This window comes from Cenococcum geophilum (assembly GCF_001692895.1).
Source record: "Cenococcum geophilum 1.58 unplaced genomic scaffold K441scaffold_101, whole genome shotgun sequence".
NCBI lineage: Eukaryota > Fungi > Ascomycota > Dothideomycetes > Gloniales > Gloniaceae > Cenococcum > Cenococcum geophilum.
Window position 1 is genome coordinate 266,326 of NW_027137659.1, and position 26,383 is coordinate 292,708.

General features: G+C 48.2%; 7 protein-coding genes across 7 annotated transcripts; 3 read left to right on the forward strand and 4 right to left on the reverse strand.

The window, feature by feature from the left end:
• Nucleotides 1-1,937: 1,937 nt before the first annotated feature.
• On the reverse strand, nucleotides 1,938-2,808 carry K441DRAFT_671506 (uncharacterized protein). The gene is made up of 2 exons (XM_067650430.1): nucleotides 2,482-2,808; nucleotides 1,938-2,426 (listed from the first exon to the last, which is right to left on the reverse strand). The coding sequence occupies exons 1-2, from the start codon at nucleotides 2,646-2,648 to the stop codon at nucleotides 1,988-1,990; spliced, it is 606 nt and encodes a 201-aa protein (XP_067496495.1). The 5' UTR covers nucleotides 2,649-2,808; the 3' UTR covers nucleotides 1,938-1,987.
• Nucleotides 2,809-3,368: 560 nt separating this feature from the next.
• On the forward strand, nucleotides 3,369-5,512 carry K441DRAFT_623787 (acetylornithine and succinylornithine aminotransferase). Its single transcript, XM_067646056.1, has 3 exons — nucleotides 3,369-3,697; nucleotides 3,770-4,009; nucleotides 4,082-5,512. The coding sequence occupies exons 1-3, from the start codon at nucleotides 3,545-3,547 to the stop codon at nucleotides 5,138-5,140; spliced, it is 1,452 nt and encodes a 483-aa protein (XP_067496496.1). The 5' UTR covers nucleotides 3,369-3,544; the 3' UTR covers nucleotides 5,141-5,512.
• Nucleotides 5,513-7,377: 1,865 nt separating this feature from the next.
• On the reverse strand, nucleotides 7,378-10,112 carry K441DRAFT_649302 (alpha/beta-hydrolase). Its single transcript, XM_067646936.1, has 3 exons — nucleotides 9,988-10,112; nucleotides 9,847-9,931; nucleotides 7,378-9,780 (listed from the first exon to the last, which is right to left on the reverse strand). Exons 1-3 carry the CDS (start codon nucleotides 9,992-9,994, stop codon nucleotides 7,548-7,550), a joined length of 2,325 nt encoding a protein of 774 aa, XP_067496497.1. The 5' UTR covers nucleotides 9,995-10,112; the 3' UTR covers nucleotides 7,378-7,547.
• A 262-nt stretch (nucleotides 10,113-10,374) lies between these two features.
• K441DRAFT_709605 (uncharacterized protein) lies at nucleotides 10,375-14,709 on the reverse strand. The gene is made up of 7 exons (XM_067653858.1): nucleotides 14,228-14,709; nucleotides 13,786-14,178; nucleotides 13,424-13,725; nucleotides 13,229-13,370; nucleotides 12,252-12,648; nucleotides 11,983-12,128; nucleotides 10,375-11,933 (listed from the first exon to the last, which is right to left on the reverse strand). Exons 1-7 carry the CDS (start codon nucleotides 14,483-14,485, stop codon nucleotides 10,572-10,574), a joined length of 3,000 nt encoding a protein of 999 aa, XP_067496498.1. The 5' UTR covers nucleotides 14,486-14,709; the 3' UTR covers nucleotides 10,375-10,571.
• A 3,079-nt stretch (nucleotides 14,710-17,788) lies between these two features.
• On the reverse strand, nucleotides 17,789-22,014 carry K441DRAFT_649304 (uncharacterized protein). The gene is made up of 3 exons (XM_067646937.1): nucleotides 21,000-22,014; nucleotides 20,599-20,952; nucleotides 17,789-20,546 (listed from the first exon to the last, which is right to left on the reverse strand). The coding sequence occupies exons 1-3, from the start codon at nucleotides 21,969-21,971 to the stop codon at nucleotides 18,096-18,098; spliced, it is 3,777 nt and encodes a 1,258-aa protein (XP_067496499.1). The 5' UTR covers nucleotides 21,972-22,014; the 3' UTR covers nucleotides 17,789-18,095.
• Nucleotides 22,015-22,194: 180 nt separating this feature from the next.
• On the forward strand, nucleotides 22,195-23,172 carry K441DRAFT_682943 (uncharacterized protein; the record flags this gene model as incomplete). The annotated part of the gene is made up of 4 exons (XM_067651639.1): nucleotides 22,195-22,316; nucleotides 22,378-22,471; nucleotides 22,529-22,932; nucleotides 22,986-23,172. The coding sequence occupies 4 exons, from the start codon at nucleotides 22,195-22,197 to the stop codon at nucleotides 23,170-23,172; spliced, it is 807 nt and encodes a 268-aa protein (XP_067496500.1).
• A 1,114-nt stretch (nucleotides 23,173-24,286) lies between these two features.
• Nucleotides 24,287-25,119, forward strand: K441DRAFT_682944 (uncharacterized protein; the record flags this gene model as incomplete). The annotated part of the gene is made up of 2 exons (XM_067651640.1): nucleotides 24,287-24,738; nucleotides 24,873-25,119. 2 exons carry the CDS (start codon nucleotides 24,287-24,289, stop codon nucleotides 25,117-25,119), a joined length of 699 nt encoding a protein of 232 aa, XP_067496501.1.
• Nucleotides 25,120-26,383: the final 1,264 nt, after the last annotated feature.

Genomic DNA, 26,383 nt, shown 5'->3' on the forward strand with positions numbered 1-26,383 from the left:
GACAGGCGAAAGAGAAAACAGGAAGGACAGAGGAACCTCCAGTAGGTGTCAGTCGAGCAACGTTAACAGCTAGTTTTTGTTACCTAAAAATTGCGTTACGTAACGACATTTGGGAACGCAAATATATACCCTATCCCATACTCACACTACTACTAAATATTCTAGATTTCGCACTCGGAGCTACTTATAATAGGCATTCCTAAAAAATCTGCCAGTTTAAAGCTCTATAATTAAACGTTATTAACGTTTTATATAGGGGTTGTCAATCAAGCTCCCAGGACACAATTTTTAAAGTTCAACACCACACCAATATCACAACCTTCTTGCAGTGGCCGAGCCACCCCCAATCTCCTCCCCTCCCTCTCCTCCCTCCCATTACTCGGCGCCAAGCTATTATATCGTCGCTAAGCCATCATATCGTTATACGTCCGAACTAGGTAGGCAATAACGTGGTTAATAGTTATTAGGCATTAAAAATATTTAGTATATAAAGCTTCAAATTGGAATCACAATCTACTATATTATATCCTACGTAGAGGGCTCTACATTAAAGCTCTGCAGTCCAAATATGTACTATATTCGTGACCAATATATTCTTTAGGCCCGGCTCAAGTAGGGCGCCTCAGTCACTGCAGTAGATCCTTACCTAGCAGTAACCAAGGCGCCTTAATCTTACTACTACTTCTAAATTAAGCAAAAGCTCTATATAGGGGGGTCCCAGGGGGTCTCCCCCTGGAAAACCTCATCTCTATATATATTAATTAAAGTTTATATAATAAAGCTCTAAATTAAAGCTTTGGGTTAACTAATTGGCTTATTACACTCGGGTCAAAATTTGCGTTGGGGGACCAACGTTCCGCATGTTAAAGTGCTGACTAATTAGGGGGGTGTTAGCGACTCAGTCAATCGAGGCATGAGCACGGTATGAGGGACGTGCAAGCCTGTACAATTGGATTGTCTATAAACGAGAATCTAAAGCTAAAGAAAAGGAAAGGAAAGGACAAGCAGCAACGCGAGGAGTTATATACGATCCCTAGTCACGTGAGAGTCACGTGAGCCCTGCGTCTACCATAACGTCTACCATAGTTGCCGCTTTCTGCCAGTGCCGTAACACCTCTTCTACTATATAGAGCTTTATCTATAGTATATAGCGAAGGAGTAGGTAAGTGAGCTTTACCCTACCGTTAAGCTATTTTAGGGGTATCTTAACTGTTCTAGCCGCAAGGCAGGAAGGTGTTCTTAGTATCGTTTTTAGGTGGAGTAGTTCGCTAGCGCCTTATAGGATAATTTTTAGTAGTAGAACCTAACTCTATAAGAGCTCTCCGCTTATTTAAATTATATTTAGAGATCTAGAAAAGTAAGCAGAAGTAGAAGTAATATATAGGGAAGATGCGCCTTTGACTAATATAACTGGCATAGCTTTAGGGGCTTCTTTAAAGGGCCGTCTTTAATAAAGTTAAGGCGGGGCTTATAGATATGGCACTTGCTGCACTTAATTATAGTATAATCTGCCATATCTATAATGTATATGGTGGTATTAATAGAGGTATAAATAAAAAGGAAGGTGCAATACTAAGATATTTTGATGTTTATAATATTTTAATGTTCGTTACGTGGATTCTGCCATACCTTACCGCGCGCGGTTTTGTTTCTAACCAATTAGAAGCCGAATTTCTAACCAATTAGAAGCTGGCTTGGCGGAAGTTTGAATTCCAGGACCCCCCAACCCGAATATATAGACCACTCGTACCTCGGGTCAATGAATGGTTCTTCTAGCCCCGACCATTATAGAGGCTAAAATCGTAAGTAAACACGATTACGGTGATTTTCCTCAAATAAGAAGACACCTCGTCTCGTATGCGAGGAATATCGAACTCTGTCGACCAGAAAAGGACACATTTACGTTGAGCCATCCAAGGTGGGGGCGCTCTTGAGTCTTCCAGATGTTCCAAGAAACAAAATTTATTGTAGTCCAGAGTAGCCAAGTTTAACCCGCCGGTCGTGTGAGAGGCAAAGTTTTGTAACCTGTCCCCAGCCATCCGGGAGTGGGCGTCCTACTCCATACAATCATAGCCGACAATTTTTCCATCCGTGCTATCCACAGCCCCATTTCGTATATCGGCCGATCCGGCTGTGAAAATGACTTGGCAGATTCCGATATAACCTTAGACCCATTTGATCCATGTATGGCGCGTCGAAGAAGTGACCGCACTGTACCTTGATAGACTTTTGACCGCAACAGCTCCCCGTCGAAGCGAAACTTCAATGAAAGCTTCGATGAAGTTTCAGTCACATTAGTAAGACTAGTAATGAAGGAGGCCGAGTCATAGAACACAGCCAGCGAGGATGAGTCGTCTCGAATCTGCTCAAAGATTTTGCGGCTTTTCTTCTTCTCTAGTAACGCTCTCTGCTCGGACTGATTTCGACTGTTGCCCTTCTGATAAGCAGAGTTTGACGAACGTATAAATCAGGTGATCTTACCAATTGAAAGCTGTGAGCAGCAAATTGAGAGCATTCGTCTGGTTTCCCAGATGGGTGAGACAATCTTTAATAGCGCCATCTTTCAGCGCTACTCTCACTCTCTTCTCAAAACTTATTGGCTGGTCAATATGATCATTCCACTCAAGTTTCGAGATATGGCGATCCATCAAGGTAATTAGTGTTTTACAACAGCTTAAAGCGCTTTCCAGGTTAATGATGAGCTGATAGTGCTGATGCGGGTCTGCCGCGAGACTCGAATTTATCTATTCTGCGATCTGGCCGAGCGCAGCTTTTAAAGTACTGAGTTGCGTTATGAGTAGCATAAGCATTAAGTTGGCTTCTAACTAGCGGAGACGTAACTCATTCAAGGCTTTGAGAGATTTGGTGACCACGTCAACTATGCTGACGATTGAACCAGCTAGTCCAATGATTGAGATTGGGTCCATGGTTCCTGGACGCGGTGAAGGTGATGAATTCCATGTAAGATCAGATAGCTTTCTGGAATGGTTTTCTGGCCTCTGGATGAAAATCTTCAGCCTGGCTGCCAAGAGAGCAGCCTGAGGCCACTTATGATCTCTCTTTTAGCGTAAGCGGGCTATTTTAGGAGAAGACTATCTGTTGATCAATTAGTTTAGGTGCAACTTTGTATAAACGTCAACAAGCAATAGCAATTTTGTCTAGGCTTCTAGGGAGCCTCAGATAGAAATACGAGTAGGAACTTATTTTTCCCCCTAATAGCATTGCCATTCTTTCTAATCTTGCTCCTTGGCTAAGAATGAAATTATCATGGAGTTTTCGAAAGGGCTAAAGTATCTCCGATAGTACGACCACCTCGTACTGCTAGCAGCTATGGTATCTTTGTCCATCAATGCCACGCCTATGGGAATGTAGGATTGATGATAAATTTGTTGAAGGGGACGAGTTGGCTAACTCCGGCGTCGGCTATCGATAAGCGGGAATTTTTAGGTCACGCAACCCTCCGCTTTTCTACTCCTCTGTACAGCTGTAATAAAGATACCATTGCTCTTTTTCCTACTCATTTCCCGTTTCTCTTTTTATAGTTATGGCATTGCGACTTTCCTCCAAGCGGCTATGCGCTGCATTGAGCAGCCCGAGGGCTATTGTCGTCAGCTCTTCATACAAGCGCTATGCGTCATCGGCATCAGCAGCAGTAGCAAATTCTAACCTTCCAGGAACTTTGAAAGATGCAATTACAGTTAGTACTAATTTTTTTCTTGCTGAGAGATAGGGGAACCTTAAGAATATGGCATTGACGAGGACAATACAGAAAGAAACCTCCCTTCCTACCCCAGACCCCTCCGAGTCATCGCAGACAGCTCGCCTCGTAAATGACCAGCTTCCTTACATGGTTCCAACCTATGTCCGCCCGCCACCTATGTTCCAGAAGGGAGAGGGGTGTTATCTGTGGGATGTGGAGAATAGGCGATACTTGGACTTCACAGCTGGCATTGCTGTTAATGCTCTGGGGCATTGTGACCCGGAGATGGCTAAGCTGTTAGGACAACAGGTCTGTTACCTCCCACCACCACCAAATGTCCTGTCGCCTTATGCAGCGCTCTAATCTCGTTTAACTTCCTAGGCTCAAACTCTCATTCACACTTCCAACCTCTACCACAATCCCTGGACGGGCACACTTTCCAAACTCCTAATCGAGAAGACCACCGCCTCGGGTGCTATGCACACAGCTTCTAAGGCGTTTATCTGCAACTCTGGCTCTGAGGCGAATGAGGCTGCTATAAAATTCGCCCGCAAAGTGGGCAAGACCATCGATCCCTCCGGCGCAAAGCATGAATTCGTCTCCTTCCACAATTCCTTCCATGGTAGGACTATGGGCTCCCTCTCCGCCACTCCGAACCCGAAGTACCAGAAACCGTTTTCGCCAATGGTTCCCGGGTTCAGGTACGGAACATATAATGATATCAAGGGCGTCAACGACCTTGTTACAGAGAACACCTGCGGTGTCATCATCGAGCCTATCCAAGGCGAAGGCGGTGTTAATGTTGCTACACCAGAGTTCCTTATAGCTCTAAGGAATAGGTGCAATGAAGTTGGCGCCGTTCTTATCTATGACGAGATCCAGTGCGGCCTCTCCCGTACAGGGCAGCTCTGGGCCCACGGCGCACTACCCAAGGAAGCACACCCCGACATCCTGACCACAGCGAAAGCGCTCGGGAATGGTTTCCCCATCGGCGCCACCATCGTCAACGAGGCCGTCGCCACGAAAATCGTGACCGGCGACCACGGCACCACATTCGGCGGAAACCCGCTAGGCGCGCGAGTTGCCCATTACATTCTCTCTCGTCTCTCAGACCCGGAACTGCAGAAATTAGTTTTAGAGAGGGAGCAGGTCTTCCGGAAGCACTTCCAGACCCTCCAGCAGCGCTTCCCGGATGTCATTATAGAAGTTAGGGGTAAAGGCCTCATCCTGGGCCTGCAGCTAAACCAGGACCCGATACCCGTAGTCACTGCAGCTCGCGAGAGAGGGTTGTTGATTATTACGTGCGGGACAAACACGCTGCGATTCGTGCCACCACTTGTTATTACCGAAGCTGAGATCGAGCAGGGGATGAAGATCCTAGGGGATGCTATGGCGGCGGTGTTCAAGGAAGTTGAGAGCGTAGAGAGAACGAAGGGGTAACAGGAGATGCAGTAGTGATGAGTCATGACGGAGTGCTTGTTATGAAGGTGTGCTTATTTTGGGTCTGGCGTTGGAGTTTAGGTCTAGACAAAAGCTTTACGATATCTGAGATGACGAGTTCTGGCATTTTTAAGAATTTGATCCAGATCTCAACATTTTGCAAAACTCCAAAATGAAACCAACATCTTCGTCCCTCTTCAGCAACACTTTACTAGTCTAAACTCTAATCCTAACCTACTATAAAATTCAGCCTTGAAAACCTCAGGCCTAATTCAGCTCACCTCAAACTAACCCAATCCCAGTGCCTCTGATGGCCTTGCATGTCATCAGCTTTCAACACCCAAAAGTCCAAATTTCCTAATCCGGTGTATTGTGGCTCCGTTGAGGGCACTATGATTAGTACTAGGCAATCAACATTTTTCGCTGATATCCCCTAATGCGGTAATCAGATCAGATTATTAGCGCGGTTTAGGTTAGAGATCGTACTGGCGGAGACTCGAGCGGCTTGAGTATACAGGGTGTACGAGCTCCGGCGTCTCCCCCCGTTGCGCAGCGCGGCACATACGCAATTTCGCTTTCTTGCACACTAGAGAACTTCAAGTTTAGCTCTTACAATTAAGCTTAAAAATTAAAGACTTTACCTTTCTTATAAGTGCACATACCTTGCTTAGGAGTGCATAGCCTTTTTCGTAAGTACACAGTACGTACGCTAGATGGTGCACTTAACTAAATATATTGATAACGAAATTGCGTGTGAACCGTGCTGCGGGAGACGCTGGAGCTCGTGCACCCTGCAGTGCACTATGACCCCTCTGCACCACGTCCGAGACTTGCTCTGCAATCAACAGTTTTCTGTCGCACTTCCTAATGCAGTAATCACCTAAGATTACTAGTGCCATCTCTGGGACAGTTGGGCGGGAGCACGAGACAGTGGGGGACGGCGAGAGCCCTTTAGAGTATCGAAAATTGCAGCTCAAAATGCCAACGCAGAGCGCTCTGCAATCAACACTTTTTCTACAAGTTTCCTAATGCGTTAATCGCATCAGATCACTAGCGCTGCTTCGGTGAGGGATCTAGACCCCTTACACGTGACCTAGTAATCCACTTAAGATTGCAGCGACTACCTACAGTATGCAGCACCTGCCGCAACTCTTGGCAATCTATACTCTTTGCTACACTTTTTTCCTCAACCCCAGTAATCACATAAGCTTCTCAGTGCAACTTTGGCCAGACAGACCACCTAACATGCAGTTGAGGCAGTTTAATTACTGGGATCTTCCATGTCTGTAGCATAGCCAGCTGGGAACGGCTTGAGCCTTAGTATATTGTAACCCCATTTACGGCACCGGAACGACTCCTATGCAATCAACACTTTTTCTGCTTGATTCCCTAACCTGGTAATCGCGTCACACCACTAGCGCTGATTTGGACCGGAATTTAGGATAGCGCGATGCTTTGGTACATTGTGATTCTCCTTACGGTTTCCTCTCCGTTCACCCGTCAAAATGGGTCGTACGGTTACCGATAACGGCCAGCCAAATTAAATTAATAGAACAAGACCCATGCTTAGGAATATGCAGCTAGTGATATTGCTTAATTTCTCATGCAAAAGTAATATAAGCTTATTCTTTGAAGTTAAGTCGCTCAATATAAGGTAGCTAGCAGCCGTCTTGCCTACAGAACGGTATTTTACACACATCGTAGCTGAATAGAGTACTTAGCGCCTTCTTCCTCTACTAGTCCTTACTATTGGGTAGAGGCTATGGCTTAGGAGGAAGTTTTTTCGCGGTCTTATTTAATAGAACGCTATATTAAGTCTTCTAAACAAGATCTGCACCAATTCTACCACGATGGCGGGGCATGGTGGTGGTATAGTTAATAACTAAATTCTATATGGATATACGTGTTACTCGTGCACGGTCCTTTCTCTATTAGGTTCTGACAGGTTAAGGGATACATGTCTAGAAGAACTAGGTATTCGACACTTTTCTATAGACTTTCCTAATTGGATAATCGCATCAGATTGCTAGCGTGGTTCTAGAGTGATGGCTGAGTCTAGGCTAAAGGTATGTTTGCGTGGAGGAGCCACTAGGGGCAAGTGATCTAACTTATCGAGGAAAGTTAGAGGCCGGAGCATTTGATAGGTTGAGCTAGGGGTTATGGTGATGACCTTGAAGTAGAAGCATATATATAACTGTGGCTGCTGATCTTTCTCTAGAATCGTAGACGTATGAGTAGCCGTTACTTTTCAAAGATAAAAGGGAAGGATACACAACATTGAGCTGACCGAACAGCACTACCACTGCTATGCATCCATTCGTATGTTTTAATATATGTACTCTACATCTCCAGCCTTCCAATGCGCCTTTCCAACCCCAAGAATCGTAAACTTCATGGGCAATATCCCCTATGGCGTTGGCGGTACCCCGTCTTCCGCCATCCCCATTAACCCTCCCGTCAGCCCCTTCATCCTGCGCCCGAGCAAATCATCTTCACTCGCCAAACTGACGATGCTCTTCCTCCTATTCTTCGTACCCTTCGCCGCGCGCCTCCCCCTCGCGCTCACGCTCCCATTCCCCACAACCTCCTCCCCAGCCTCATCCCGTCTCCCCCTCCCCTTCCCCACACTCCCACGCACCGTCATTTCGAGCGGCCTATCCTCATCCGCCGACGACGTTCCCGACCTCCGATGGTGCCGCCAACCCCCCTTCCCCTTCTTCGCCAGCCCACCGACAGCAGCATCCAACCCTGCCGTCACACCAAAATAGTCCGCCCGCCCCCTTCTTACACCCTTCCCACTTCCCAGCACCCCCACCGCCGCGGCGCGCGCCTCGTCCTCCGCCTCCACCCGCGCAAAGCATTCGCCCATCCAGCGCGCACACCGGAAAATATGCGTCCAGCCCTCGGGGAACACGCCCACGAACTGCAAGAAGCCGTGGCTGATCCCCGGCACCAGCGCGACCTCGACGGCGTCCTCCTCGCGGAACTCAGCCTGCCGCCGCGCCCACTCGAGCCCCAGCTCGCGCGCATCGAGCCACGCCGCGCGCTTCGCCTGCCGCAGCCGCCCCGCGAAGATGACCGTGTCGTCGACGAGCGGGTCGCGCTCGCCGGTCAGGAAGTACGTCTTGGGGAACTTGGCGAGGAGGGATTCGGGGGCGAGTAAGGGGGAGAGAAGGAAGTCGGTTGAGAAGTCGGGGCGGTTGTGTGGGCCGATGTAGAGGATTATCATGGCGCGCATCATTTCGGGGCTTAGGATTCGGTCGTTGAAGTATGAGATCATGGAGGACATGGCCAGGCGGGTTTTCAGCACGTGGGCAGGAGGTGCGGGGGCGGTTATGGTGTCTGCGGGAGACACGGTGGTGGGGGATAGGGCAGCTGTGGTGGTGCTGGGTGCTTCAGCTAGAGCGGCCGTGCTGTCTTTGCCTGTGTGGGCGGCGGAGAGGCGGATCATGGTCTCGGTGGATTTGAGCACTATTGTGCTTGTGACGGGTGTCCCGCGTCGAAAAGTTGGAGGGGAATCGGTGTTTGGGCTGGATATTGTGCGCTCGTCCTCGCCTTCATCTTCGTCATCAGAAACTCGTGGTGTATTAGGCGCGAGGTGGCGGTAATCGTCACTTTTACGTCGTAGGATTCCTTGGTTTGTTTTACGAGAGCGTCGATCCCGGATCAATGCCATCTGCTCATCTGTCATCCAGTTTCCTATATTCATGTCTAGCGCTGGGTAGATGAGGACTACGCCCGTAGGAGGTGGGAGCTCTCGCTCGCCTTGCCAGCGACGGGTATCCGTTGATCCAGACTGTAGGATCATGAGGACCATCCCAACAGCTAGGTTACCTCCAGCGGAGTCTCCAGAGACTACAATCTTGGGGACGTGCTCGCCAGAGAGGCCAATGCAGCGACCATGCGAAGCCACCAGTGTGTGATAGACGTCATAACATTCGTTGAGCGCGTAAGGATAAGGGTACTCCGGAGCTTTCTTGTAATCAAGACTTAAGACTGGAAGGCCAGTCTTCCCGGTCCAACCAAGGAGCTTATCATCATGATTCCTCGGGTCCATAGCCACGAATCCTCCACCCGGAATATCCAATACGACTTTTGTATGCTTCCCCAATGCCGACAACGGCCCGTCAAAATATAACCAAGCGTGTACAGGCTCTTTATACGAGCTCTCCTGCGGCCTCGGAATCCTGATCGCGCGCGGCGGATATCTCATGAGCCGTGGCCGCATCAGACTTGTGAAGAACGCCAAGTACGGCGTGGTTCCCTTATTCCAGCTTACCCGCAGGTGATCTACCGTCAACGTGCCCCTAACCTTCCGGACCTTCTCATCTGCCTGCTCAGCACAGATCATGTAGTATACGCTGAAGACAATGGAGAGGAAATCCCGCATCCACTTGCACCGGATCCGCATCGCGGACCAGAACCCGGCGTCCAGCGCCGTCGTCACCCATGTGGCACGGAAGTATGAGCGGCTGTAGAGATTGGCGAGCGGCTCGGGACACTCGAGGCCTACAAGCTTACCGAAGTTACGTGCTACGTAAAACCAAAGGAGGGTAACGACGAGGGTTTGCCAGACGGTGAGACGTTTGGAGAGGAGGGCGGAGAGGCGGCGGATTATGGGCGGGCCATTGCGGTCGCCTCTGTAACGACGTTAGGACTCAGACCACATTGTGAAGGTGGGTAATAGCTGGGGAGGCGTTACGCACCTGTATAGGTAGAATGACCAGAAGGAGACAACGGCCAAGACTTGGATCTTACGGAACTTGACAGAGGGCCTCCCAAGGACGTGATCTATCTCCACCATTTAGCATTCGCACAAAGGAAATTAAAATTTATTGCTGTAATACCAATCATGATGACTGATTCAAAGACTCCACAGCGCTTGTCAAGCGAAGGCTGTGGAAGAGAGAGCACAAGGTGGTGAAGGTATGGATGGGTAGCTGCGGCATAAAGAGAGTAGGTTTGTTAGATAGGTAGGTAGGTAGGAGGTATGACTTTAGGTGAGAAGCATTAAGGCCTCCTGATCAGCCGTAGCCACTCATGGTGTAAAGCTCGTGGAGGATCTAGAGCAGCGTTAGTAGTGGTTAGACGGGCTGTGACGTTGCGGAGCAAGGGAGTCCGAACTCTGACATGTGATGCATTTCGTCCTCCATGTGAAAACGGCTAAGCCGGAGGCTGACCTCGCTTTCATCGCCGTAGGGCTGAACAGCACAGCATGAGAATACAATTCCCCACTGAATAAACCGAAATTTTGACTATCATCTCATAATATGCCATTCCAATGTTAACAATATATACTCCACAATAAATCGTAAAGAAACCCTCACGGACTAAGCAGTGATCCGACTTCCCACTCAACACCCTCCACACTTCTCCCAGCTACATCTAGTAAGACGACGTAAATTTCTCGAATCCTTCCCAGCAATTACGCTCAATGTCCCTCCTTTCCTGAACCAACCGCCTGAATCCATTCGCTAACCTCAAAGCCCACCCTCCTCAACGCGCCGTCGCTCAGCTTCGTCGACCCTTTCTCTTTTCGGACAGTAAGACACCTTACATCCTCGCTCAGCTCTACCAACTTCTCTCTCGCCAACTCCTCGGCTTTCGCCTCCTCGGCTTTCGCCTCCTTAATATATATCGTCAGGTCAGGCCCGACAATGCCGCGCCACAGCGTCGCCATCCACTGCCAGTGATCCGTCGGCGAGTACGCGTCCGAGATCGGTATACGCGACGCGTAGGCGTCCGAAGCGCGCAGCTGGTACGTAGGTAAGATCAAGACTGGTTTTGTGGTTGTGGTGCTAGCCTTGTCATTGCCTTTCATTTCTTTATCATTGCTATCACTCTCCGTCATGGGAACAGCAGTAGTTATGAACTCGATCATCTCTTTGCTCTTCTCATACCACTCCCTGATCACGTCAAGGTAATCGGAGAAAACTATATCAGACTTGTCCGCATCAGGGCCCTTAGGTGGGTCGGCGATTTTGGTATGGTATTCTTTATCCTTGCCTAAGAACTCTTCTAGCCAGCGAGAAAGCTCTTGCACGGCTGCTGTATCTTCGCCTTCGATGGCGACAATGGCGCCCCTGACGGGTTTGGTTGCGCTTGCTAGGCCAGGAGTTTTTAGAGGGGGCGTGATGCGCCCAAGAACTTTGATCTTGACCGGATAAGGCACGCTCATTACCATAGCTTCCACGCTCCTGCTCTGGTCACCTAGAGCTGAGAGAGTGAGACTGATGTCGTGCTTGGTCCTGCGAGGGGTTCTTGGTGGTGGCATTGCCCCTGTATTGGGTGGTGAGTGTCGAATTGGAGGCAGAGAATTGTGGCGAGCATGTGATGGGTAGGGATATGATTCCCCGTCGACTCTTCTTGCACTGCCAGGTGCGTACCCACCGATATTGTAACGACGCCGTTTTGAGTCTGGCGAAAGCGGGCTGTACATCGCTGTATCCGCTGGACTGGCAGGCACTTGAATGTTGCTCAGATTTGACGGTCCAGGTCGACCTCGGCGTTCTTGTGGGGATTCAAGACTCAAATTATTCATCATCGGTAAGTACTGCGTTGTAGAAGTGGAATTTGGCGACTGTCTTGGTGGAGGAAGTAACGGCGTTGAATATGAAGTTTGAAAAGGACTTGTGGGAGTTTTGATGCTCCGACCTCCACACCGGGGACAACGGTACTTCTCAACAGTGGTATGCTCACCGGACGGGTTTTCTGGAAGAGCACCAGATTTCCCGTTCCGCCGAGGCTGGTAGCGATATTCAGGATATTGTCGCTGATGTCGAGCTTTCTCTTCCTAATAATCACGTTAAATACAGACTTGGACGGGCAGGACAACATCTTACGTCTGCAAGAGCTTTCCACTCGTTCTTCACAGTGTTAGATTCAGCCTGCCACTGCTCGCCTATGATCTTGGAAATCTCTGGGTTGGCAAGTCCCGGATGATGGGCTACGACGGCCTGTTGATGGTGCTGCCGATAAAGGATGAACGCTACAAAGAATCAGCAACTGTCAATAAATTATACCATTCTATGAAACAAAGAAAATCCTTTATCAAGAACAAGGAGTGCTCCTCAGCTATATTGCTTCCGGACAAAGAGAAGACAAAACTCACCATTTCTTGGACGTGGAATCTTTGGTTCAGGCTGGCAAAGACAGATATGCCCTGAAAATTCCCCAGAACCCGTTGATGGCGCGCTATTACTACTCCTCTGGTATGTTGGATCATCCTCCTCCGACTTCGGTTTGTCTTCCTCGATGTGGACGAGCGAAGCTGCTCTCTTTCGTGTTAGACGACGCACAAAAGTCGGCTCTTCAGTTGTCACTCCATCACCCGCCTTTGAACGACGAGCAGGGATTGGAGAAGAGGTGGACCGGGCTAGCACCGTATTCGAAAGCTCCCGAGGGCTGGCCGAGTTGTCTTGCGCCTTCTCAGATGCCTTTCGGGGACTATCTCGACCCATAATCATCAGTAGAGCGCTCCGGTCCTGCGCAAGAGCGCCGCTGAGAAGCTGAACTGATAATGGCTGCATACGAGGTGACCGAAGTATCGGCGGCAGAACTCGAGTGGTAAGCATTGAGAAGTGCGAATTATTTGACGACGATTTAGTAAGCTTTGAGGAAGAATTTCATTGTATTGTACATGAGAAGAATGAGGCTGTACATACCGTGGACATGGCCATCGTAGAGGCGGCTTTGTGCCTATTATTTTCCGCACCTTTCAACGCTGGTTATCTTTGACCCTTACTTAGCCAAGTAATCTTGCATGCGATTGTCTTAGACATTTGCGGGAATAATACTGTTCACGACGTTGTCCGCGGGGAATTTCTTTGTTCTCGTTCGACCTAAAAGGGCCAAGACATCTATGGCCACACACCGAGACATTCCAGCTCAGATGTAATGCAAGGAAGCGACAATAGCCCACGTAGATCACAATGCATCCGGAGAACCCGACATCTTTGGAATGTACACCCTCTTTTAAGTCCCTGCGGCCATACTATGCGTTCCTTTTGACTGAAGTGCACAGTAAGTGGTTGAGTTAATGGTTTATTTTTCAGGAGGGAAGCGCAATCCGAAGTTCAAAGAATCGACAGTGTGGCCATTGCCGTTTACCGCTGCCTTGGACATTTCTTGTTCCCGAGCATAAGCGTTGGCGGTCTTGTTGCCATTTACCAGTCCAGCGGCTTCTCGTCCTATAATCTCATGCGCAGTGCCACCGAGGTGCATGCCGTCCCTTTACCCATGGTTAGAACGAAACGATGCGGCCGTACGATTAAATATAGTTACCAGAACAAGTGGCAAGTCGGTTTGTCGCATATGATGACAGTGGTTTCCTGTGTGTCTTGCGTGAACTCCGACTCTAATACAGGTGCAAGGCAAGGTGTTTCAACTTCGTCAAACAGAGGAACTTGTTTCCCGGCACCGGATGCGTCCGTGATTCCCATCGCATAGAGCTGCGTTGCGCGTACTTCATTTACTAAGACCGCGTTGATGTCTGGCAGGAAGAGATCACCAGCCGTCCAACGGAATGCAGCCTGAGACAATGCAGTATTCCAGTATGTCAAAAGGAAGACAGCTTGATGCTGATCCTGTGCAAATTGCTAAGCTGAGCTGCCTTTCCGCATCTGAAACCTTGGAAGAAAGGTTACGTCAAATAGTAGCGGTAAGACGACTCGGATAGGACCGTCCGAGTGCTCCGCTATAGTATTGAGTTGGTGGAAGAGTTCTTCGATGCTACGCTCAATTGCATACACAGCCCTAGCTTTTTCCAAAGCAGCATATTGCCAAAGATCCCAGACGCCAAACATAACTGTAAAGACCGTCCATTCATTACTCCCTTGTCGCCCTGGCATAAGCCTCTTCTGTTTCTCGAAATTGATCCACTGTTGGACCTGCATTTTAAGGTCCGCGAGAGGCTTTATATCGGTCTCGTTATGCGATGTGGCATTGGCGTATACGTCGTTATCAATAAGAGCACCGGGGGCTCCACCGCATTTAGGTAGTGACGACCGCGCGAAGTTGTCAATGTAATCACAAATAAGCTAGACAAATTAGCATATGGATATGGAAGTGTTAATCCATCATCCTCACTTCTTTACACAATACTTCAGTCCAGAGTTTTCCTTGTTCAGCATCTCGTACGGGAGTGGAGGCCTCGTCTGGCGGAGATATGCGATATTCTCCGATGTCTGACCAAGAGTCTCCGAAAACCACCAACTGATGAGATGAGCCTGTCCATGCTTTGTTTATCCGTGTCGTAATGTGAAGCGAATGTAGTATCCAGCCAAAATAAAGGATAGAGCTAATCCCCAGGACGCTCAAAATGCGAACACGAGTAAGAAACCTCATGTTAGAGAGGTGAAATAAGTCTTCAAATACGCGCCTACAAAGAAAGGTTTACAAAAGAGCGAAAAGAGGGATGATTTAGCAAGCAATGCTAAGAAAAATAAGACAAAAAGACTAAAGGACAGATGGAGTGTAGAATCGTGTGCGAGAAAAGTAGCAGAGTATACGTACCCCAGAAACGAGGTCTCGCGGCCCAGGTAAGACATGACGACGCAGGATCCGAGGACGCCTAGCGCCCGAGAAAAGCTTTGCGTATGCTCAATCGGCGCCAACCCGCCTGAGTGGATCGCTCGGCATGCTCACCTTCGTCCTTACGGCTGTCGCTACTTTTAAGAGCTGTAGGTCTACTCTTCGGGACGTCATTCTTGTCAATTCATTTCTCATTTCCAACTTGCCATAGAGATTCCTGAACCAATTTGCCGAAGAAATGGGTGGTGGTGATCAAAGCGCAGAGGGCCAGGAGCTGGGGCTAACGAGAAACTGAAAGCGTAACGCCTGCCCTTGGCCCAAAGCTTGACCTTCGGCAACGGCGCTCTGCTAAAAAAGCCCGGGCCAAAACCCGGAAATTAGGGCGACGTGGACATCACTTTCGTTTTAGGCTCGAACTATCCCTTAGCACGGCAACTCGCGTCCAACGGTTATCGATAAGAACTGGCCAATAGAATCAATAGGATCAAGGCTCCATGACCATACGCGAACTTTTAATTCTGGTGTTCGCGCACAGACCACCTACTCGTTGGACGCTGCCGTGCTAAGGGATAAGAAGCGGGGCTGGGGTACGCAACCGCTATGATTCTCTCGTAGTGGAATCATGCTACGTGGTAACGTAATCTATAAGCCAGTGCGTCAAATACCCGAGTGCGCCAGCCCCATCTGAACGCGACGCGTTCGTCTATTACCACATCAGATGGCACCACCAAAACGACAAGAAGCCTTACATCGAGAAGGTAGGCTTGAACTAGCTGTTCAAGCCTACAAGCAAGGCCATTTTCGAAGCTATAGAGCTGCTGCACGAGCCTATGACGTCCCACGAGATACCCTACAACGCCGTATAGCTGGAACTCAACCACAACTCGGTTCTACCGCCAAAAATCACCTCCTTACATCTACCGAAGAAGAATGTCTCGTACAACGGATCCTATCAATGGATAAACGCGGTATGCCACCTACCGTTGCCGCCGTACGGGTTATGGCAGGCCTTTTAGCCAGTCAATACGGCCGATCAGTCTCTGTAGGCAAATGCTGGGCACGTAACTTTGTTAACCGCCATAATTCGCTCAAATCTAAATATAACCGCAAGTACGACTACCAGCGAGCTAAATGCGAAGATCCAGAGCTAATCTGAGCCTGGTTTTAACGCGTATAATATATAATTACCGAGTACAATATTTTTAATAACGATACTTACAACTTTGATGAAACTGACCTCCAGATGGGAGTAATTTTAACAGCAAAGGTTGTTACAGGAGTAGATAGAGCTGGGAGACCTAGGACAACATAGCCAGGTAACCGTAAATAGGTTATAGTAATTGAGGCTATTTGTGCGCGAGGGTTTATAATTCCAGCACTTATTATTTTTAAGGCAGTAATGCACTAGGCAGCTTGGTATAAGAATGGGATAATACCACTAGATTAGGCAATTGGTGTTAGCGAGAACGGCTAGACAACTAACGAGATAGGCCTATGGTGGCTATAGCACTTTGATAAGCATACGAAGGATCGTATAATTGGTCGCTACCGGCTCCTAATACTTGATGGCCACGGTAGTCACGTGTTACCTAAATTTGATTAATACTGCTTAGAGCACTCAATTATTGTGCTCTGTATGCCAGCATATTTATCCCACCTCCTTTAGCCACTCGACGTCGGCTGTTTTTTAACACTTAAGCGATCTTACGGGCGACTTGTTGAGCAGAAGATAAGCCTTAGTATAAACTATATTGATAGGCAAGAGTTCTACCTCTCTACTAGCAAGCACGCGCTAAAGCACTTCATGAGAAAAACATATGTAGTGGTTTTGTAGCTACAGGCCTTGTACTATACAACCCAGACAGTGTACTTTCGCTCCTTCACGTTCAAATCTAAACGCCATCACCACTAAAGTAACCACAGCAGTAGTAGGCCTGGGTAGCAGAAACACTGCATAATATTACTAAGTTATAACACCAAACGGACCTCCTAAAGCAATACCTTAAGCGCCGTACGTATAGCCCTCCCTCCCTAATAAACTAGGCCTTAAACCAGCTAGTAAAAGGTTGTTAATTAGCGATGTATAGCGCTGTCCTTCTTGCGAACGAAAATAAGAAGCTACGTACTGAGAACCAGCGTTAAAAACGGAAGAGAGTAGAAAGACGTTCTTATATTTCGAAGGGAGGTATTCTTACAGGGGCTGAGGCTCAATCTTTGATTGAAAAGGAGCAGGATGTACGTACGGAGGATGTTGTAAATAAGCCTAGTTAAGTACGGCAACGAGCACCACCAAAGTGCAGCGTATGCCAGTCGCTTGAGCATAATGCTAGGACGTGTCCAGAGCGACAAAGAACCGTATAATACGTATATTATTATAATAGATTAGGTGGTTGTTGAAATGTATATATTTTTTGCTAAGATACTTGGTAGGGCTGGCGCACTCGGGTATTTGACGCACTGGCTTATAGATTACGTTATGATAAACAGCGCTATCCGCAATTGGCCCACCCTGGACCGCTAAACTCCTTAGGCCAAATCTCCACCAATTGTACAAGGTCAACAATAATCATACACCCCCTAAATGATACGCGTACACCCCAATTGATATGCATACACCCCCTACCCAAACAGCTTAGATCCTTCCACTTCAAGTTAGAATATCACGTGTATTTGACTTGTTTACACCCAAATTATAAAAATTAAAGTGTTAAAATACAACACCTGTAATATATTTAAGATCTAAGTTAACTGGTGGGGGTAGACTACGGAGTGCTCTGCGAGGCGCTATAAGAACCAGATGGGTGCTGCTGCCTCTACTTGGCGTCTGTAGATTGCCTCTACGGCACGCCCGCGACTGCGTCCGGCCCGCGCTCGGGTAGTGCAGCCAGTGTTTCGCTCGAATGCCGAGAGCTCCCGCTGAGTAGGGTTATTAATGCGATTTGTAGAGCCACTTGGGCGACCGCGATGACGCTTTACAATTGCAGGCTCTTGGAGGGCAAATGCGAAGTATTGATTTAAGTGTGGGCGCGTGGTGTTGTTTTCGCGATTTGGGTGTAAACAAGTCAAACACACGTGATATTCTAACTTGAAGTGGAAGGATCTAAGCTGTTTGGGTAGGGGGTGTATGCATATCAATTGGGGTGTACGCGTATCATTTAGGGGGTGTATGATTATTGTTGACCTTGTACAATCGTATTATCCCTTAACACGCCAACTTGGGCACCAGTGTTATCGATAAGGGCCTACCAATTAGATTAATAGAATTCAATGCTTGTTCTGGTTCTCCTCTGGGCGCCCTAAGGGATAGTCTTGATACTCTCTTAACGCCATCCAATATTCCACTCTGCCCCCATACTGCCTGAACTCCTAAAAAGTCCAAGACACGCGAACGCCGCATGGGCTTTTGCAATAGACCGATATTGCTCTAAGCACTTCCAAAAAGACTCGACGAAGTTACAGCAGTTCTTTGGGACACATTGACCTCCATCTGCTCGTAGCTATCTCCTGGAAGTTCTACGGGTGCATCATCCTTGACCTTAACTTTGGTAGATTTCCGTTGTCGTTTCTTAGGTTTAGCAGCCGAGTTATCCCCTTCAGGGCCAACAGCTCGAAATTTCGCGCGTCCTGGGCGACCAAATACTTGCTGCGGCATCTGGAGCCTTGCCATCTGAGCGTATCCCAGCGCTTCTTCTTGACCAACAGGAATAATCTTAGCGTTTTGGATGATATTTGTTATCTTATCATCATCTTCGAGAGTTTTTGCCTCTAAATGTTCGTCTCTTGACATCTTCTTTGCTCGTTCGAAGATGGCTTCCTCGATCGTTCCTTTCAAAACTATCGTCTCGACCAGAACTTCCCTCGTCTGTCCGATTCGATGAGCCCGCTTGATGGCCTGTGCCTCAATGCTTGGTCGATTGATTGGGTTGATAATGAGAACAACGCTTGCTACGTTGAGATTCAGACCGAGAGCACCGCACGCGACGTCGATGAGCAGTACTCGAATGGTGGGATCCTCGTTGAATGCGACAACATATTTAGAGCGAGTAGCGTTGTTTAGAGTTCTCGCGTAGATTCGGTGCTCCACGTGGAGTAACTCTAAGCATTGCGCAATGTAGTACGCGGCATTGTCACCGTCGTAGAAAATAAGGATCTTCTCTTCCTCCTGATGCTTCATCACCTTTTCGACCACATAGCTTAGCTTCGAAGAAGTGGTGCCGACCACACAAACCTTCCGCAGCGGAGACTCTTCAGGAAGCTCTTTCAGCTGATCCGTCAAGGTAAGCTTTCGTTTCTTCAGGCGAGTTGGTGAAACAGGAGTATCGATGTCTTTTATCTCAGTCACGGCTGCTGCTGTACTCTCTTTGCTCTTAACGGTTGCGGGGATCCTCTTTGACTTCTTAGGGCTGCTTTTCGCTCCTGCAGAGATCGAGAACCTCTTGCCAGCAACAGGCTCTCCAGCAACGCAAGATGAAGGTACGCCAGTCTTAGCCAATGTTTCCTGCGCAGGCTGGGATTCCTTCCGCTTTTTCGCACCTTCTTCGTCCTCAAGCTGCTCGATTTGTGCCCGGGCTTGTTCTCCAACCAATTTCAGACCCTCTGTAGGATCGGCAGCAGAAATTTGCCTATTGACGTGGGCCTGCCCTTGAAGTAACTGCGTAATGCCAATCATCAGAGGCTTCTCCGTTCCACCGAGTGCCCAGCTTTCAGTCAAGTCCTCGGGCCATTCTTCGACGAAAAGGCCGACTTCATGCGTCTTACTTAGCGTCATCCAGCCCGGGGAATCCAGTACGCGAGCAACAAGCTGGGTACTCTGAGCAAGCATATCGTAATCTTTTTGGGAGCAACTTTTGTCCTCCTTTTGCAAATAGCTCAGACTAATCTTTATAGTATTGCAGACATCTTGCCAACTGAAACCGGTCCAAGTGAAATTACTCTGTCTGAGATTCTTTATCAGATCATGCCGAGCTTTTTGATTGTTCTTATTGAAGAGGTAATCAGCGCCGGTTCGTTCACTAGTGATAGCATTTGACCTAAGAACTTGGATAAATAGGTTCGCTGTCATCTTGTCATAGAATGAAGGCTCCAGATACACAACACGATGTACCATTGGAGGGAGGACGATATCCCTTTCCACATCTTCTGGTCGAGTCTTAACAATCATTCCTTCTAGGGTTTGCTTCAGACAAGCCGAGAATCCAGAATAGGTGCGGCGATAATGATGCTCGTGTCGATAGAAATAATCTTCCCAGTCTGACTTCCCTTCCGCCGTGGAGTTACACCAGGGCCGAACCTTCAGAAAGTGGGTTGCAAGAGTACCAAGACTCTTCACGGCCCCTGTAGTATCTTCTTGTACACTAAAGAGCTTCCGCTGCTCCACGGCTAGCTCACGCATTAATCCAGGGTCAATTCCCTCCATATCATCAGCTGTAGATAAGTCTACCTCAACACCAACTAAGTCTTTAGCAGGAGTACCGGAGACAACCCATCGGCGTTCAGCTTGAAGCTGTTTGGCAACAAGCACTGCATTTGCGTTGGAAGAGGAGAAATTGTGCCCTTCATCGATAATGATACGAAGCCAGTGGAGATCTCGAAGCGGGGAATAATAGAGGCCATCTTGTGAGCAACTACAGTCCCGCATCCGGGTCGCACCAACGTAGGGACACTGGCACTGGTTGGCTGGGCCCCTAGACGGACGACGTCCATGCTTATCTGCCCCATCTAGAATTTCTTGTTCGAACCGGTTGCGACTGAATAAGACGATATCATATTTCGCCAACTCAGTCGCCCGAGGTAGCTCTGCCTTAGAATCCATAACCAGAACATCGAGGCCTCCTTCCGCCACATGTTTCTTGATCTCTAACTGCCACTGATGAAGCTGGCCCGTACAGTCAGACTTGTCTTCTATACCAAAAGTCACGAGTACTTACAAGATTCCGCGGAACCACAATGATTGTGCCGCTGCATATAACGAGCTCCCGAGGTGGAGATGTGAATGCAGTACGACTATTTCGAGACGGTTCGATACAGATGAAGTAACGTGGGACAGCGTTTTTAAGTTCAGTTACACATCGCTCCATGTAATCTCCCGTTTCTTCTTCGCGCCTCCTAAAGTAGGTTTGCCAAGGAATAGCATTCCGAGTAATCGTGGCAGCGGCCATACTTGATAATGTTCCGATCTTCTTTCGTACGGGTAGCGGTTCCTCATACTCCGGTGGGATTTGAGGGAGATGAAATCTAGTTGTCAGAATGACAGCTAGGCAAATAACGGTTTTTCCCAAGCCCTGCCAAGTCAGCTTCGATTAACATCACCACCACATACACTACATACCATAGTCTCAGAGAGTATACCGCCACGATTTGACTCGTAGTACCGCGGCATTTTAAGAAAGTAACTGTCCCTGGCTCCATAGTAGAATTTTTGGCCGTCTGGTGAGCGCCTTGCTTCAAGCCGTGGATCAAGCTGAAGTTGCGGAGCCGCTTCTCGCTGAATCATCAGGGCAGCAGACCGAGCTTGGTAAGGATAGAGCTTCGTTTTCAGACCCCTCGGAGGTTCGGAAGCATCTGAAGCGATAGAAGAGGCAGAATCAAGTAACTCCTGGACAGCTTGGCGCGTGTATCGGTTTCTTATATTCTCCGGGGATGGATCTGGAGACGGAAGTTTATTAAAAAGGTAGAAGAGAGAGTATTCTTCGGCGCTTGCCCATTGGTCGAACTTTTGCTGTTTTCCTTGATCGCAGCGGCCGTACCACGTCACCGGATTAACGTCGATATTCCTTAGTAGCTCTTGTAAGGCTGCTTTAAGAGTTTTGCTGCGGCGGTCGATGAAGAGTCGTCCTACATCATGGGCAAGTAGATATATCCTGAAAATGCTACCATTAGGCGCGCTAGGAATCTGGGTTCGAAATGAGAACATCCGAATCCACCCTGCATGTAATAGTTCGACGACATTATTTCCAAGGGCAGATTCTTGTTCAGCAGTCAGACACACCTCGGCCCAACTCCATTCCGAAGCCCAAGCGAGCGAGTAGTAGGATTCAAAGGAATAGCCTTCAAAAGAATCATCAAGACAAAGACATCCTAAACCGATATAGTTCAAAAGGCTTAGTCTGATTGCCGAGCAAGCTGATGTTGCAGGGGTGGACGGCTGCGTCGCAGAGGCAGATGCGCATGACGATGTGAGTTCATTAGACGAAATTGGAAGGTCTTGTTCATACTGCTCTGAATGAGAATCCCGAAAGTGGCTTGGAACCTCAGCTGATGCCCACGGTGAGGTTGTCACCTGAGGTTGAACGCAGGCCATTATATCAAGGGGCAATAAATACTGAACAGCGAGAGTATTCTTATATAGAAGGAACGGATGGATGAATCGACCCAGTGGAGTGAGGCAACAGGACCAGTGCGTCTCGGGTTTCTGCAGATTGTTCGGAGATAAAATTCTTGGCACCACAACATTCACATGTCTTGGTCGTTTCTGCCAACGACTCGAAAGAATTAAGCTGCCAAGCTATTGACAAGTGACCAACATGACCTCCACCGCAAGTCGACAGATGAAACATGAACCGGAGTTGTTGAGCAGCTCAATCGTGATCCCTACACCAAAAGACCCGTGGTCGTTCATGACTTTGATGGCAGATATCTTGCGGCTGTAAGAGCTATTTGCGTCCATACATCAATTTCATCTGACTCCTTTTTAACGATGGGACTAGTCCAGATGAGGCTCTTGCTATGGCATTTATTTATGTTAACCGCTTCCACAAATTTACACGCTCTACGGAAGCAGCCCCAGCTCTAGACTTCAACGTTAGTTGTCCTTTAAGCGAACGTATGCAGCACTAACTATCAACATACGCATACTAGACTCTTGCGCTAGCATCTCTCTCCCTCGCTTCGAAGAGTTCTGAAGCACCCCGCCGATTGCGTGAATTTCTACTTCCTGCATGGCGTCTCGTTCAGTCAAACAACCCTTCCGCAAAACCGTTGACCTTTCCCTCTTCTCTCTACGATAGTCTCCGTGCCACTCTTGTCCAAGCTGAGTTAATACTTCTTCGTATTTTGAAATTTGAGTTGCGCCTTGCGCTCCCATTAGACTCCCTTCCGCGCTACCTTGACCGGACGATCGGCGAGGTCAATGGGGGCGGAGGAGGTTGGGGTGGTACGGAAGATTATGATGGACATGGGAAGGAACACAGAGATGAGTATCGGATGGTGGATCTAATAGATACTCAGCTTGGTAAAGCGTGCAGGCTGAAAGCTATAGATGCGTACGTTATCCATTTACAACACATGGCTATAGTGAGCTGATCCATACAATTAGATATAAAAACTATCAACTGTCTAATTTTTTCCCTGCCAGAGTGCTTGCTGTAGCTTGTACGTATGTCACCTTCCAAGACTACGGACTTGATATTGGGAGTGATAAGAGCATTTGGCTGGAAGAAGTGACAAGCGGGAAAGTCGATATGGAAGATTTTGACGAAGTGGTAAATATTTTAGGTTCATAAAAAAGGTGCCGCTGGAAAGCTTGCTCTTATGAGTGAGTTTTTACATTTCATCCCATGCACTCGTCACCGGCTTAGTATCTTTCTCGCCCTGCATTACAGCAATACTTAGACATCTGAACAACCAAGCAGGCTTAGGGATGCTGCAGCTACTTCCTAAATACTAGGGTCTGACCAAATGTTTCGGATTTACCCAGTCAACATTCCCAAACGTACCAAGAGCTCAACTCAACCCCGAAAAGTGTACCTCGGAGGCCTCTTTTCCTTTCCACTCTTATTCTAGGAGTTTTGGCTTCATATTTTATCATTCGTACTTTTTAGTAAATGCTAAAGTAGAAGACCTGCTGCACATCGGATCTTAATTTGCCGACCGAGGGAGCCTAAGTACCGCCAGCAGGTTCGATAAGCTGGGGCGATTTTCGGGCGACAACGACCAACCAGTAAATCAGCCCTGCAACTGTTTCTTTGGGCGATGAACTGCGCTACCGCCCCAAAATACCATTCGCGACGGAAGGAATAATAAAAATAAGCCTCCGAGGCACAGCGCTTACATGGGTCAGCCTCCTTCCCCCGCCTATCACCCAAAAGGAAAAGTTAGTGCAGACCTCAAACACGCATTTCCACGTCAAGTCAGCTTTTCCATTGTTGGCAAGCATCTTTTCACCATCTCAGCCACATCAGCATCTTTTCTTGTTTCTTTCACTTCCCCGTGTCTCAAGTGCGTTATTATCCTTCTTGCCCCTGGTATCTGACGTAATATATCATTTCCAGTTTCATCAGATGTTGTGAAGCAATCTCTAAACATCATTCGTTCTTTTCTTCCTTAAGGGCCACATTTAGTTTACCACGGACCTGACGATCTTGCTTATTGAGCTGCTAAACAGTGGGATCTTTCTTTTTACTAAACATTCTATCTTTGGCATCCCGAAGGCAGCATGGCGCCATCATGTTCGGCAACCACAGCCATGCCCTCTGTAGCCTGATGCGATTATTTTGCTATGTATAAAAGTTAGCCTTCTTCTCAACCCGCAGCAAGAACCATCAAAGCCGTTTATTCTATATCTCCTCCCTCCTACATCCCTTATATCCTCTATATAATCTTTCAAAATCTCTCGCAATGTATCTCACTACGACTCTCTTCTCCGCTCTCACTCTATCCCTCACAGCCAGCTCCTCGCTCCTCCCCGCCGACGCCCACAAACGCGCGACCGACTACTCGGGCCAGGAAACGCAACTAACCTTCTTCGGCTACCCCGACAACTGCGACTCGACTGGGTGCTACTACTCAGAAACGGCATACCAATGCAGCAACCCTGACGGGTCATCGCGCAACGGCGCCCAAGGCGACGGCTCGTATAACAACCCGCTCTCGGTGGCCTTCCAGCCGGGTGGCAACTTCCAGCAATGCGGAATTATCTATATTGCGTATTTGCAGAAGTTTGGGATTTTGGATGGCCTGTGCGCCAGCCGCGATACGAACCATTTGGATATCTGGATCGACAGCAGCTGCAGTGATGATGCAAGCAATGTGTGTAGTTGCGAGGATTCATTGACGCCGGGTTCGGATCAGTATGTTCCCCTTCACCCCTCGTACCTTCTCTTATTCCCTATCCTCCACACTCTCTCCTTTTCTGAATCTCTCTACGTGAAGCTTGACGTACTATCTGTCCTTCCTACACCTTGATGCTAATGCGGTGACTTAGATACATCTACTACGGTATCACAGCCAACGACCCAAGCGTCTTCAACGCCGACTCCTCCCCGCTCTACGACAGCAGCTCGCAGACGTGCACCGGTCATGTGTACAACCAGAAGCGGGAGAAGCGCGACGAGGCGGGCGAGACGCAAAGCCTGGTGCTGAAGAGCAACGGCTTGATTCCACGCGAGCTGCTTAGGAAGCGCCAGACGGGAGCTTGTGCGGAGAATAGCTGCCAGTGTCCGTCATGTTAGTGGAATGGGAAGGTGCAGAGGGTTTAGGCCGGGTAGAAGTTGTTTGCAGGCGATGGTGGAGCCAGAAAGCTGTTCAAGTTCTGTTTTCACATCTCTTTAGAACCAGTCACAAAGCTGTCGTCCCTTAGACTTTGAGGCAATCCAAAATTCCGCCAGGTACATTATCTCCTCTTCATACCTGCAGTTCCAAGTATACTACCACATTTCTTTGCTAAATAAAAAACCCATCAGATCTTCTGCGAGTATTCTAGTTACCTTCTAGGCCTTGTCCACTCTGTAGCTTGCTCCGCGGTCACATGGTCGACATATAAAAGCTTGACACACTGATGTTCATGAGCTTTGGCCAGGGATCGTCCTGTGGACTGTCCTGTAGACCTATAAAGACAAGGAGTTAGTCAATGGTTAGGATGCGAATATGATTTGTGACTAAAGATTCCCTAGGGATAATGGTGTGAATAGGGGGGCGATCAACCAAATTACTTGACACTCGCCGAAAAATTCAACCACTCCATTATATTCTTTAATTATAGTCCTGTCGCTCTTGTTGTAACTTGAGTATTTATCTTTGGTCTGCGCCTGATCATCCTTGAGACACCAATATCGGTCGTCGTGCAGGCGGCTGGGATCCGTTTTCCGGGGGTCGACCAGCTGATGGCACGCAATTGCTTCTAGTCTGAAAGTACATCTGAGAAACTATGATGACTTAAGTCAGTCCAGGATTGAGCTTTGTGTGTAAGCTAAAGCCTTAATGTTCTAGCTGAATGCCGCGTGGCCACAGATAATGGTATATTTGAAAGGCTGCGATATGGTCAACATTTACATTATTAATGGCTCTTAGCCCCTGCCATTGCGATCCCAAGATTAATTAACATATTTGCGCCTCCTAATTCGATTTCTGCAGATTATGGCCTTCATACGCTGCATCCGTGAACATGTCATCAGTGAGTGGGTTTGACCTCAAATCCCTTGTAGTTTAGCTCATTCCTAAACAGGACTAACGCTTGCCTATAAAGGCTAGCAGTCCAGTCCAAAAAGATCACTCCAGATGAGGCCCGATACAATTTGTCAGTGGGTTCCTCTCGGGGCATAGATAACACATGACGGAATGAAGATCATGTAGGTAGTGTAGAACGAATAAGCCGGTAGACAAAGAGTGGGTAGCTATTCCGAAATGATGCCGCTGCAGCAGCGAGCTGTTAGGTTGTTGTAGCCAAAGTAGGTAAGTGATAGAACCAACTATCGGAGAGAAGACGCGAGCGAGGAT